Raw genomic sequence first — 14,757 nt, forward strand, 5'->3', positions numbered from 1 at the left:
ACTCTGGGAGTCCCTCAAGGATCCATTCTAGGACCACTATTATTCTCGATTTTCATCAACGACTTGCACACAGTTGTATCTAATGCTAGTTGCATTCAATATGCAGACGATTCCACGCTGATTTGCTCTGGAACATCCCCTATAGAGTTACAATCTATAACCCAAACTACTTTCAGCAAAGTAGAAAACTGGCTCTCTAGTCGTCGTTTGATACTTAATCCAAAAAAAACAAAAATGTTACTGTTTTCACCGACACAAAGGTCAAGCCCCCTCAACTTTACAATCCAAGCAAAGGACGGGACAATAATCTCTCCGGATCCCTCGACAAAATTATTAGGGGTAACTATAGATAACAACCTAAAATTTGATATTCATGTAAACCTAATGATTAAATCAATCAATAAGAAACTAGGTTCGCTATATAGAATAAAAAGCTTCTTGACCCCCCCAAGCTAAATCTGCCATTGTCCAAACCCATCTTCTCTCTACACTCTTGTACTCATCCCCCTTACTACATAATATTAATAAAACGATCATGAACAAGCTCACTATCTGTTATAATCACATTGCTAGGTTTGTTACTGGGTTACCATATAGAACCCATCACTGCACCAACTTAACCCAGCTCAACTGGCTTGAGCTACCGAAACTAATTTCTTATAACCTACTAGTCCTGACCCACAAAATTATATATAACCCCAAATACTCTCCCTCACTCAAAAAACTGATCTCCCCTTGCAATAACCCTCGACCACTGAGGTCGTCCAGTCGTCTCCTTATACAAACACGTAAAACTAATAACGCGGCTGGTGATTCTCTCCTTACCAACTCCGCCAGGAGAATTTGGAACAAACTCCCTCCTGATATTACTTCACTCCCCTCTTTAAATCAATTTAAAACTAAACTAAAAGGCTACCTGGGGTCTACACGTACCTGCCATTGTCTCAACCCTGGCTAGCTATCTCTCTGAATACATTGCTCCCAGATCCTGGTTATCTGAGTAATCCTTATTATAATTAATTGCTGTTATCATGTATAATAATTAAGTATACTAACTAAATCATGCTTTTAATTACATATCATGTAATGACTAACTTCACCTTGCTTTAACTGCGTATGTTTTTGTTACTTCTTTTATGTTTTTTGTATTGTCTTGCTTGGAGCTTTTCTCCCCGGGCCTCCGCTGAAAATGGACATGTATCCAGTTGGACTAACCCGGTTAACAAATGTAAAATAAAAATAAAATAAAAATAAAAATATTGTGGATTTAATATGGCAAAAACCTGTTATTGAAGCTGTTGCTTTGAAGCTGCTTTTTCGTCATTTTGGTTGTTTAGTAAGTCTGAATACTCAGATGAAATACTAATAGGTGTAGTGCAGCGCTTTTCCAATATTTACACTGTTTTTGTTCTGCTGAGCGTTCTTTAGCGGAATTCGCTTCTTTTTCTGGATTTGATTTTTGTTTGCTGTGTATTCCGCACACAGTCTGTAACAACAGGTTGTAATAAGAGACACTACTTTCCTACTGCCTTTTCTACGCAATGTCTCTAGATTTAATAGACATGGATAGAAAGAAGTTAGCGACAGGCTTTATGTCTGGCGCAACTAATACTTTGATTCAGTTGAATCTTGCAACAACTGAGTTTACAGTTGTGAAAACTGAAAAGGTTGATCTAAACTTTGAGTCTATTTTTAAAACAGCCAAAAATGCGGCCTTTAAGCTAAAGAGATTACAATGGCAAGGCTTCCATATGGAAGCCTGCCTACATCATCAGGTTATTCCTAGATGTCTCAGGGTCAGGTGTATGCCCAGTTATGGAAACACCTACCCTGAGCTCTTGACCAAATGGCAAGCAATTAATATTCAGACAAGTTTCAGTTATGTGAAACTGCTGGTAGATTTCTTTAAGCCCCAAGAAGAAGAAATGAGCACCTTGATAGAGGAGAAACAAAAATAACTTGAAAGTATGAATTTGTCTGACAATAACTTCATGAAATTGGAGAATTTACAGGATAAGCTAACAGCATATGAAGTTAATTTACAGGATAAGCTAACAGCATATGAAGTTAAGCTAAAAGGCATCAAAAGTCAGAAATTAATGAGAGATTTCAATGATATACAGAAAGGCCATTTATTTGAATGGCCTAAAGTCAGAAACTTCAATGAGCATCTACGGAAAGAAGATAGAAATCCTGAGCAGAGAGGTACAACTCTGCACACTAATAATAATAACCATAGATCTTGAGATATTTTGGTTAGTGCAGAAATCCATCACATGAATAAACAATAGCCTATAGCCAGAACAGTCCTGAATGGGAGTATTGTCACTAATGAAAATGCTTGTGTTATCGAACAAAATCATGACTCAGATGCAAATATTAATGTCAATAATAGCAGTCCTTTTAATAGTACTGGTATCAATGGTCATCCACTAGGAACAATACCTAAGAGAGGAGAACAACATGTTACCATCACAGAGCAGCTCCCTTTTTTAATGATGAACAAAGTCTCTTGAACAGGGAGATCTGTAAGCAGGGAGAGAAAGAAAAGGAAAGTAACACAATAAATTCTTTAGTGGTTAATATTTCGAACATCGAGCTCACTCACTCTCAAATGGATCTATTAGAGAAAGGTCTCAGCTTTATTCCTGCAACCAAATCTACACATGATGAATTTGCACTGGACCTTAGAATGTTTGGAAGGAATCTTACTTTGAAATATATTTTTGGGGACGGAAATGATAAATGTCCCATTAAAAGCAATATTATGCTCAAGAAACCGAGCACATTTGTTCCCCTTAACCACCCAGCTGTGGATTCTTTTATTCATGTCTGTGAATAGGAGTTAATGAGAACAAGAATGTCTCAAAAAGGGAAACAGTTTTTCAATCTAACTAAAGAAGAAAATCAGGCACTCAAAGAACTTAAAGAAAGGAATGATATTGTGATTAAACCTGCTGATAAAGGAGGTGACATAGTGGTAATGGATGCAATGATGTATGTCCAATGGATGACAGATTTATTAAGTGATCGAAAGACCTATTCCTTGATTAGTAAGAATGAACTAAATATAATGAAATGGAAGATCTAGCAGGTTCTTTATGACATGCTATTGCAAAGAGAGATTAATGGGTATCTGCATGATCTTTTTGTCACTGAGCACCCCACCATACCAACTATCAGTGGGTAGAGGATGGCTGACGGAATCTATTTCTATGTTTATTGAACAAGAACTAAAAAAGATGCTACCTAAGGCCTCTACTGTGATTAAAGATACAGCTGAGTTTCTACAACATCTGTATATAGCTCTAGAACATCGTGATGATCTTGAGAGTCTGCTATTGGTAACCCTAAACATGAATAGTTTATTCACTTCCATACCAAATAATTATGGCATTGAAGAAGTAAGAGAATTTCTAACTGAAGATAAGGTAGAATCACGCTTGATATGTGATCTTTTGGAAATTGTGTTGGAGTACAATGTGTTTATGTATGACAACAACTACTACTGGCAGAGATGGGGGGTTGCCATGGGCACGCCCTGTGCCAATAGTTATGCAAACTTGGTTTTAGCCAACTGGGAGAGAGCTTGGTCCAAGGATGCTAATAACATTTGGAATGACCTGATAATTCTATACAATCGGTTTGTGGATGACACCTTTATTGTATGGAAGGGCAAAGAAGAAGATTTAAGAAGCTTTGTTAACTTCCTGTCACAGACCACCACTTTCCTGAAATTTGATGTAAAAACATTTAGAGAAATAATTGACTTTCTGGATGTGACTATTTCTTGAAAAGGGAATAGACACTTGCCTCTATAAGAAAGATATGTGGCGAAACCACATGCTCCACTTTTCCAGTATGCATCCCAGGCATATTTTCTCTAACATTGTTGAAAATCAAATTGCAAGGATTTCAAAGTTATATACAGAAGAGGACACCTTTCCACAGGAAGAAGAGAGGCTTATTAATAATTTCAGCCAACGAAGCTATGGAAAGAGAAGTTTAGAACTAAACAAGACCAGAATTAATGACATACGTAAAGGAAAAGGTAAACCTTTTTATTCCTCTAAGGTTAGAGAAGGCGAAAGTACACCATCCCTAGCTATACCTAAAAGAACATCTAATTTAAGGGTCAGTGTGACTTGCACTATGGACCATGATAACATATGTCAGGTGATCAAAAAGTTCTGGCCGATTCTAACTTCGGACAAAAAGTTAAAAGAGATTGTTGGAGATAACCCAAATTTCCTTTTCAAAAATAAAAAGAATCTTAAAAGGATTTTATGTTCAAATGACGGGACATGCACTAACTATATAAATAATAATTCATCAGGAACAAAGAAAGGGAAAGAGTACTTTGAGGGGTTGATGAATGACGAGAATGAGAGGGAGAGAAGGTTGGATGATGTAGGGATAGTAAATCATGAAGTACAATGGATTAGCAAGGAGGAAGTAAGGATAGCTATGAAAAGAATGAAGAATGGAAAGGCTGTTGGCCCAGATGACATACCTGTGGAAGCATGGAGGTGTTTAGGTGAAATGGCAGTAGAGTTTTTAACCAGATTGTTTAATGAAATCTTGGAAAGTGAGAGGATGCCTGAGGAATGGAGAAAAAGTGTTTTGGTACCGATTTTTAAGAATAAGGGTGATGTGCAGAGCTGTAGTAACTACAGAGGGATTAAATTCATCAGTCACAGCATGAAGTTATGGGAAAGAGTAGTGGAAGCAAGGTTAAGAAGGGACGTGATGATTAGTGATCAGCAGTATGGTTTCATGCCAGGAAAGAGCACTACAGATGTGATGTTTGCTCTGAGAGCGTTGATGGAGAAGTACAGAGAATGTCAGAAGGAGTTGCATTGTGTTTTTGTAGACTTAGAGAAAGCATATGACAGGGTGCCTAGAGAGGAGTTGTGGTATTGTATGAGGAAGTCAGGAGTGTCAGAAAAGTATGTAAGAGTGGTACAGGATATGTACGAGGGTAGTGTGACAGCGGTGAGGTCTGCGGTGGGAGTGACAGATGCGTTTAAGGTGGAGGTGGGGTTACATCAAGGATCAGCTCTGAGCCCTTTCTTATTTGCAATGGTGATGGACAGGTTGACAGAAGAGATCAGACAGGAGTCCCTGTGGACTATGATGTTTGCAGATGACATTGTGATCTGTAGTGAGAGTAGGGAACAGGTGGAGGAGACCCTGGAGAGATGGAGATATGCTCTAGAGAGAAGAGGAATGAAGGTCAGCAGGACTAAGACAGAATATATGTGTGTGAATGAAAGGGAGGATAGAGGAATGGGGAGGATGCAAGCAGTAGAGGTGGCAAAGGTGGATGAATTTAAATACTTGGGGTCAATAGTTCAGAGTAACGGTGAGTGTGGAAGAGAGGTAAAGAAGAGAGTACAGGCAGGATGGAGTGGGTGGAGAAAAGTGTCAGGAGTGATTTGTGACAGACGAGTACCTGTAAGAGTGAAAGGGAAGGTCTACAAGAGGGTAGTGAGACCAGCTATGTTATATGGGTTGGAGACAGTGGCATTGACAAAAAGGCAGGAGTTTGAGCTGGATGTGGCAGAATTAAAGATATTAAGATTTGCACTGGGTGTGATGAGGGTGAACAGGATTAGGAATACGTATACTAGAGGGTCAGCCCAGGTTGGAAGGTTTGGAGACAAAGCCAGAGAGGCACAATTATGTTGGTTTGGACATGTGCTGAGGAGGGATGCTGAGTATATTGGGAAAAAGATGCTAAGGATGAAGCTACCAGGTAACAGGAAAAGAGGAAGGCCTAAGATAAGGTTTATGGATGTGGTAAGAGAGGACATGCAGGTGGTTGGTGTGACAGAGCAAGATGCAGAGGATAGGAAGAAATGGAAACAGGTGATCTGCTGTGGCGACCCCTATCGGGAACAGCCGAAAGAAGATTATGATGATCAGGAACAAAGAAATGTGGCTTTTGCAAGGTCTGCAATGTAATCAATTGTAGTAATACATTTAAGCATCCGGTTACTAAAGAGACATTTGTTTTTCATGGATTAGCTAATTGCCTAACCAGCAATATTGTTTACATAGCTACCTGCACTTCCTACACAGCATTTTATGTTGGAAAAACTAATATGAAGCTAAAGGAAAGAATTATCAAACATCATTCTAATATACGTAACAGAAAGGAAACAGATTCTCTTTTCCTTCATTTACGTGAGCATGAAGGACATAGCTTTGTTTTCATGGTCATTTCAAAGATACATTTTACTTCCAGAGAAGAAGACCTGACCAATCTGACTGAGAGAGAGGAAGACAAATGGATAATGTGGCTGAGGGCAGAAAACGCCCCTGGTCTTAATGGCTGTGTTCCCTTAAAACCCTTTCTTAAAAATAGAGGTTTATGCTTACTCATGACTTGCTTTCAATGCCAGAAACCTTAGGTATATTGACTTAGGCTCTGATGTCCCAAAGAAATTGTTGAAATGAAATAAAAAGAAGCACCCCAAATGACCATTTCTATTTATTTTCATTTTTTTCTCTCTCAAATCTTGGCTTTTATGTAGAGCTCGTTTTTTAATCAGAACCCACTGAAAAGATTTTACTACTATCCCTTCTGAAAATATGTCTGAGTCTGTCTTAGAAACGTCAAACTGTCATGTGATGTTTTAAACAAAGAGTTTTAAATAAAGAGTTTTAATTTCATGTTTGTCGGAATGCTATGGAGGTTTGTACCAATGGACTAACTTGACTGGTTAACATTCGTCAGTCATTGTAGGTTGTTTCATTGGATGATACCAATTTTTAAACACTGAACCCAGCTTACCTATTTGGATCTGAAGAAGGCTTGAAAAAGCTGAAAGTGCTTGTCCGTTGTTTACATCAGAAGGGTTCTTCAATTTTATGTTTGTTTTTTCTGTTTTTATGACATCTACATGTTTTAAAGCTGTGGAATTACCACGCCACTTGACTTTTACAACAGCAGAGCTCTATATTTCATATATTGTGGATTTAATATGGCAAAAGCCTGTTATTGAAGCTGTTGCTTTGAAGCTGCTTTTTCGTCATTTTGGTTGTTTGGTAAGTTTGAATACTCAGATGATATACTAATACTTGTGGTGCAACGCTCTTCCAATATTTACACTGTTTTTGTTCTGCTGAGCATTCTTTAACGGAATTCGCTTCTTTTTCTGGAACCTAGAGATCATAGGTTCATAGGTTCATAGGTTTATACCAGGCTATCTGCCCTAAGGCATTTATAAGCCTAGCCCAAAGTTATGTGGCTTACACCACCCCTTATGTTAGAAATAATGTGCCCATTAGTTTGTTGTGCCTCTGTCCAGCAGTGACACAGAGATGATTCCTGGGGTAAACTTACGATCTCCCATCCACCGGTCAAGATTTCTCTTGAACAGAGCCAGCGAGGTGCTCTGCCTCACATGGACTGGGATTTTATTCCACAGCATGGGGAGTCTCTGGGTGATAAATCTATCCCTCCAGCACGTCCTATTTATATCCGTGCTAAGGTTTAAGTCACTTGCTCTAGTGGTTCTGGTGGATTTGGATTTTTTGAGGTGGAGCATGTCCATTAATTCTGGGTTGGTCATGGCCTTGTATGTCAGGCACAGGTCACCTCTGAGCAGATGGTATGCAACTGAATAGAGTTGGAGTTTCTTCAGTCTGGCAGTATATGACAGGTTTTGGAGTCCCTTTATCCTTTTGGTGAGGAACTTTTAGGGTCTCTCCAATTGCTGAAGGTGTCGGGTGAGATACATCCTGAATGGGGCATTGTACTCGATCATTGGTCTGATAAGTGAAGAGTACAGGGGAACAATGACCTCACTTGATTTGGATGTGAATCCCTTCATGATCAGATGGGCAATGTAGAAGGTCTTTCGAACCACTTTAGCAACGTGAGTGTCAAACGAGAGGCCACTGTCAACCTGGGTACCCAGGTCCCTGATAACCTCTTCTGTGCTTAGTGGGTTGCCACCTATATGGTAGCTTGGGGTTACCTTGTTTTTCCCGAAGGGTATGACTATACACTTTTTTGCGTTTAACTTCAGGCCATGGGTCTGGCACCAGCTATCAGTTTCCATGAGACCCCTCTGAAGGATGCCTGTGTCTGATGTACTATCCACTATGGCACCCAGTTTGCAGTCATCCGCAAACTTTGTCAGCCATAGTCCTCCTATGTTTGCCTGTACTTCTGAGAAGTAGATGCCGAACAATAGGGGGCCAAGGACTGAGCCCTGTGGGACACCACTTGTAACCGGCTTGGAGTCTGACATGGCTCCAGCAACTCTAACCCTGTTGGTTCTGTCCTTTAGCCAGTTTGCAACCCATCTTGTGACATATGGGTTTACATTTAAGCTGGTAAGTTTCTCTATGATACCCGAGTGGGGTATTGTGTCGAAAGCTTTTGCAAGGTCAAGGTAGGCTGTATGGACTGCCTTTCCATCATCAATGGCCTTGGTAACTGTTTCGAAGAAGTCGACCAGGTTCAAAAGGCAAGATCTGACCTTGACAAAGCCAAACTGGGTTGGGTCCAAGGTCTGCAAGTCTCCTATGTCTTTTTTATGAGTTCCATTATGATCCTCTCCATAGCTTTGCAGACCAGGCTTGTTAAGCTTATGGGGCGGTAATTACCAGGGTCCATAGAGGCACCACCTTTGTGGAGTGGGACCACAGTTGCCGTACGCCACTCCTTGGGCACATATCCTGTGGTAAGGCTAAGATTAAACAGCTGCCTTATGTGCGGGTTTAGTTCTTCATTGAGTTCATGTAGCACACAGCCGGGGACACCATCCGGTCCCATTGATGCTGTGTTTTTAGCTTTAGAGAGAGCAGCTTTCACCTGCGCATTTGAGATGTCTGGGAGGCTACACTCTGTTGGGATAGTTATCTCACCTTTTGGGGGGGAGAGGGGGGTGTGAAGTTTACGCTGAACCTGTCTGCCAGTATGTTGGCAATGTCTGTGGGCTCAGTGATTTTTGTATCATTTTGGACTAATTCTGAGCATATCTGGGAGTTTCCACCCAGGTTTCTGACATAGCTGAAGAAGGCCTTATGATTGTCTTTTGAATCTATGGCAATTTTTTTCTCAAAGTTGGCCTTTGATGATTTTATGAGGGATCGTAGTTTCTTGCTAGTACTGATCAAAGATGCCTTCCCTTTTTGGGATTTTGCTCTATCATGTAATAGCTTTCTCCTCTTATTGTAAAGTTTGTTTATGGCTGGGGTCCATCAGACTGGACGTTTGCCCTTGGTGGAAAGAGTCTTGGTTTTATTTGGGATTGCCTGATCCATGCAGTCCTGAAGGTGTTCATAGAAGGCATTTGTAAGGGCTTCCGCAGCTTGGGTTGTGGTTTCCATTGGCTCGAGGGCCTTGAAGGATACCACACCTGTCTTGAGTAGTGTGAAGTTTGCTTTAGAGAAGTTCTTCACTGTGGTCTTTTTTTGTTTGGGGTGGGGGCGGGATGTGGATTTCTAGTGAGATTAGTTTATGATCTGATCTCACCAAAGAGGGATATACTTCCGGTGTGAAGCATTTTGTCCCCATGTTTGTGATGAGATCTAGTATATTTTCTCCTCTTGTGGGGACGGTGACTAGTTGTTCCATGGCATTTGAATTTATGAACTCCAGGAACCTTTGGGCTAGAAAGTTGGGGCTTGAGTAATGTTCCCAGTCTATATTCGGGTAGTTGAAGTCACCCAATATGATGGTGTTTGGTGATACATTTATACCCTCCAGTGTCTTCAGGAATGCTGTGTGGGTTTCCTGAGTTTGACAGGGTGGCCTGTAGCATGCTACAAATTGTAGAGCAGTTTTGCCTATGGTTAATTGCACCTGGATGGTTTCCGATGCTTCGTGCGTAGCCACCAACCTGGAGGTGTGGGTATCCTTGATGAATATGGATACACCCCCTCCTTTTGTGGTATGGTCTGGGTTTTGGGGCCGGAACGCATTATATGAGGTAAAACCTGATAGTGCCGGGGTGCTCTCAAGAGCCTTGAACCAGGTTTCAGTCACAGCACAGACATCGATGTTCTCCATACTGAGAAGGGCCTCGAGTGCGTGCATTTTGAGATTTAGACTTCTGGCATTGAGCAGCATTACCCTTAGTTTCTTCCCGTTTTTGTTTTATAGGGTGGTAGGTTTAGAATTTGAGCCTTTCCTAAAAAAGGCACTATGGGGGTGGCAAGAGCCTTAGCCAATATCCGGAATCCCAGGGGTGACAGGTGCAAGCCATCCCTTGCGAAGCAGCGTGGCTTGTCAAGTATGTCATCCCAAGCAGACAGACACTGGATCCCATTTGAATGACACCAGAAATTAAGCCAATTGTTAAAGCTGATCATCTTGTCACTATATTGTGGCAACATTCGTGGTGAAGGAAGGATACTGCTCAGGGTCAGGGTCATACCTGCCTGGGCTACATAATCAGAGAGCTCCTCTATGTCTCTTTTCATGTAATCCAGGGAGGTATGTCTCAGGTTGTTCACACCAGCATGGACAATGACTGTGTCATACTTGTACTTGCCGTGGAGTAACCTGAGTGCTTGTGTTATGTGGCGGATTCTAGTGCCCGATAGGCAGCTTACCGTGACCTTCTCCTTGTTCAGCCTGGTGAGTGGGACGTCAGTGTGTCTGACTATGGAGTCACCTATGATAAGTATGTTTGGTGTTGTATTTGGCCTTAAGGGCAGTGACTGCTTTGCACACTGATTTTGTTTTTTATGTGTTGTTTGTGTGGTGTCTTGAGTTTGCAGTTGCTTGGGTGTCTGCTTTGGAGGCCTTTGCTGTTTAGGTAAATTTTTACTCAGAGCCTCCGAGTATGTCTTAGTGTGTTTATGTGTTTGATTCAGTGGTGTGGTTGAGTTATGTGAGACTTGTATTGTGGTGTGTGTAGTTGCCTTCTCCTCTTGCCTGGTCTTGCCAGTCCTGAGTTGAGAGAGCTCAGCCTCCAGTTTGGCTAAATAGCTGCATCTCTCGCAAGTGTTAGTGTTATGTGGGAGGAGGAGAGGGTTGTCCGTGTACATGAGGCAATTGTAACATTGGCTCAGAATTCCCAGATTCACCAACTGGGCAGGAGAGGACGCCAGCATCTGACCCTTCAACATGCTAGAAAGAATTATGAGTTGGTATGAGACAGAAAAGTAGAGGGCTTAGCAGGGAAGTGGGCACTCCTGGGGGGGTTTTGCAAGTGAGGGATTTGTATAATATAGGAGTGCTTGACCTGCAAAGAAAATGCTTATAAGACAAGGGATATGCTTTTAAGACAAGTGCTGAGCTTTTTGAGAAGAAAAAGCAATTAGGAACAAGTGCTGCGCTTTTTAGTGAAGGTGTAAACTGTTTAGGTTCCTAACAGAGCAGTTCTAAGGGAAAAATTGAAGAACAGACTTTATGGAGCCAGAAAAAGTTTAACCTTGTTAAACCAGTGCTGCCCAATGCTGCTCTAGTGGCAACTCCGCGCTAAATCGCGCTAAAGCACGTTAAGGCATGCTTGATAGCAGGGGCTGGAAAGAAGCAGGAATAGACCCAAAACGGACAATAAAACTACAGTTTCAAGTCAGTAACCACTCCTACGGGGGGCAGGGAAGCTGCTCAATGTTATTCACTGCCACTGATCAACAGAGAGACTTTCCTTTAGCCCAAGCAAAAATGGCCTCACAGAAACTTACAAACAGTTCAGGAAACAGCAAGCCTGTAACTGAACTTTTTTAAATCTCAGAAAAGTGGGAAAAAAGCAAGATTTTTTTTTTGTTTTTGTTTTTTCAAAGATAACAGGTTCACAGGTAATATCAAGTCATAACAGTGCAGTAAATGACCCCACACAAGAGTGCTAGGTCAAGGACAGAAAATATGCAAGTTTTGAGAAAAAAATGATTTAAAATTAAGTGCAAACAGGAAATTCAGTAAACAACTTTTGGTTGTGCTCTAAATACAGCTACTAATGCAGAAATCAAGTTTAACAAGCCAGAAAATGCTCAAACTAGGCAGCTATGCAGAAAAACTTAGCAAATAAACAGAGAAAAAATACTTAAAATCTCAAAAGTGGCTCCCTTCTTCTCTCAGCATTTTCTCCACTTGGTGGGTGCTTCACCAACAGCCAACAAGCCTGAAAAGACGCCAAAACCACGAGGCAACTAGGTTTTAAGAGAGGAAGATGAAAGAGTTTTGGAAATTACCCCTGTTGGCCAATAAAACTACAGTTTCAAGTCAGTAACCACTCCTACGGGGGGCAGGGAAGCTGCTCAATGTTATTCACTGCCACTGATCAACAGAGAGACTTTCCTTTAGCCCAAGCAAAAATGGCCTCACAGAAACTTACAAACAGTTCAGGAAACAGCAAGACTGTAACTGAACTTTTTTAAATCTCAGAAAAGTGGGTTTGTTTTTGTTTTTTTCAGAGATAGCAGAGGTTCACAGGTAATATCAAGTTATAACAGTGCAGTAAATGACCCCACACAAGAGTGCTAGGTCAAGGACAGAAAATATGCAAGTTTTGAGAAAAAAACGATTTAAAATTAAGTGCAAACAGGAAATTCAGTAAACTACTTTTGGTTGTGCTCTAAATACAGCTACTAATGCAGAAATCAAGTTTAACAAGCCAGAAAATGTTCAAACTAGGCAGCTATGCAGAAAAACTTAGCAAATAAACAGAGAAAAAATACTTAAAATCTCAAAAGTGGCTCCCTTCTTCTCTCAGCGTTTTCTCCTCTTGGTGGGTGCTTCACCAACAGCCAACAAGCCTGAAAAGAAGCCAAAACCATGAGGCAACTAGGTTTTAAGAGAGGAAGATTAAGGAGTTTTGGAAATGACCCCTGTTGGCCAATAAAACTACAGTTTCAAGTCAGTAACCACTCCTACGGGGGCAGGGAAGCTGCTCAATGTTATTCACTGCCACTGATCAACAGAGAGACTTTCCTTTAGCCCAAGCAAAAATGGCCTCACAGAAACTTACAAACAGTTCAGGAAACAGCAAGCCTGTAACTGAACTTTTTTAAATCTCAGAAAAGTGGTAAAAAGCAAGATTTTTTTTTTTTTTTTTGGATCTCATGGAGCTGAAGTTCCTGAGATCTATGGTAGGAGGCACATTGTGGGACAGATGAATAATTGATGACATTGCAACAGAACCTAAAGTAGCTCCAGTTGGAGAAAAGGTCTAAGAGAACAGATTGTGGTAGGTTCAGGTGCAAGTTTATTACAGAAGAATAGTATTTAGTGAAGAAGAATTGGGATAGAGGAAGAAGGCAAAAAGAAACAAAGACATCTAGAAAAGATGAAGATGGATTGTTTGACAGAATACCAATGACAGTCTGGCTTGAATGTCGAAAAAGGTAGGACAGAGGCACTAAATTGAGAGCAGTGGTGACAGTTGACTAGACACTCCAATCCTATATAGAAAATGAGAAAAAGGGGACTGATGATGATTATAGCACTTTAGCCCTATACTATTTAGCAGTGCTTTACATTCAGTAATGTACTTGTCAAACTGCTTACTGTGGGAGTTTATGAAGCTGTTTATTTTCCAATCTATGCTGTATATGAGGATATAATTTGCTAAATATTCATTATTGCTTAAGTCTTATTTTGCAAGGCACATACACTCATGACATGTTCTAATTTTCTTATTTTCCTCTCCTCTATTTCCTTTATTGTATTTATTTTTTATTTATTAATTTATTTATCCTTAGGGCTTGTTTCACACTTTTTATGACAGCTTGAATACTAACACAATGCTGCTATGCAGTGGTCTTCAGAGCAGTTGAACTGCCCACAGGCTACACCAAGCCTTACGGGTCAATATTAGTTCCGCGAAACACGTACTCATAGAATATGTTTTCAGCAAACACTAGTCACCGAAATTCATTTCATCGAACCGTGGAATTTTCCCCATGGTTCACAAACCTTGGCCATCACCTCAGCTCTGCCCTTTTTCTCACTTTCGTGTGATCTCAGAATTGCTATATATATAGTGAGGGGGTGGGGAACACAGACCCCCACTTGCATGGATTTGATTTAGTCCATTGTGTGTTCCAGACAGTTGGTGGGCCAAGTGTTTGCAAACCATTGGAAAAATTCCACTGTTCACTGATGTGAATTTTGGTATTTGGTGTTCGTTGAAAGTATATTCGATGAATACGTCTTTCGCTGAATTAATATAGACCAGCCATACCACACACACACACACACACACACACACACACACACACACACACACACACACACACACACACACACACACACACACACACACACACTTTTATATATATATATATATATATATATATATATATATATATATATATACATATATATGTGTGTGTGTCTGTGTGTGTGTCTGTGTGTCTGTGTGCATGTTTTAATTATTAGTTGTGTTCTTTCTTGTATTTACATTCTGGACTCCTGCATATACCCATTACCAAGCTCTCATTCACCAGTCTGTCTGTTTCCATACCTTTTCAGCCCACTCATTCATGCTGCATTTTATTTCCCCTCTGCAGTCTATTCAATGATACTCTAATCTTTTTGTGAAGAAGCACTTCCAAGTGTTCTAAATCCTATTACTTCCAGCTTCCTTTCAAGTACCCCCTGCAATTATTTTTTTATTTTTCCTCCTTCCTCCTATTATTATTTTATAAACAAATACATCAGCATTTTTCTTCCAATTTCTTAAATGTAAATTTCCTACCATGACCTTTCCATGACCATTACTATTCTAGTTATATTTCTTTGCACACTGACAGCCATTGCTTCCTTGCTTACCCTGCACAGCCTCT

General features: G+C 40.5%; 1 protein-coding gene across 1 annotated transcript in view; it reads left to right on the forward strand.

The window, feature by feature from the left end:
• Positions 1 to 1,967: 1,967 nt before the first annotated feature.
• LOC122797036 (histamine H3 receptor-like) overlaps positions 1,968 to 14,757 on the forward strand; it is a 96,711-nt gene continuing 83,921 nt past the window's right edge. Inside the window, exon 1 of the mRNA XM_044065810.1 lies at positions 1,968 to 2,205. Coding sequence (XP_043921745.1) covers positions 1,968 to 2,205 — 238 coding nt within the window. The remainder of the gene's footprint in view (positions 2,206 to 14,757) is intronic.

Source organism: Protopterus annectens, chromosome 3.part0, assembly GCF_019279795.1.
Source record: "Protopterus annectens isolate FY-2018-M chromosome 3.part0, PAN1.0, whole genome shotgun sequence".
Taxonomy (NCBI): domain Eukaryota; kingdom Metazoa; phylum Chordata; order Ceratodontiformes; family Protopteridae; genus Protopterus; species Protopterus annectens.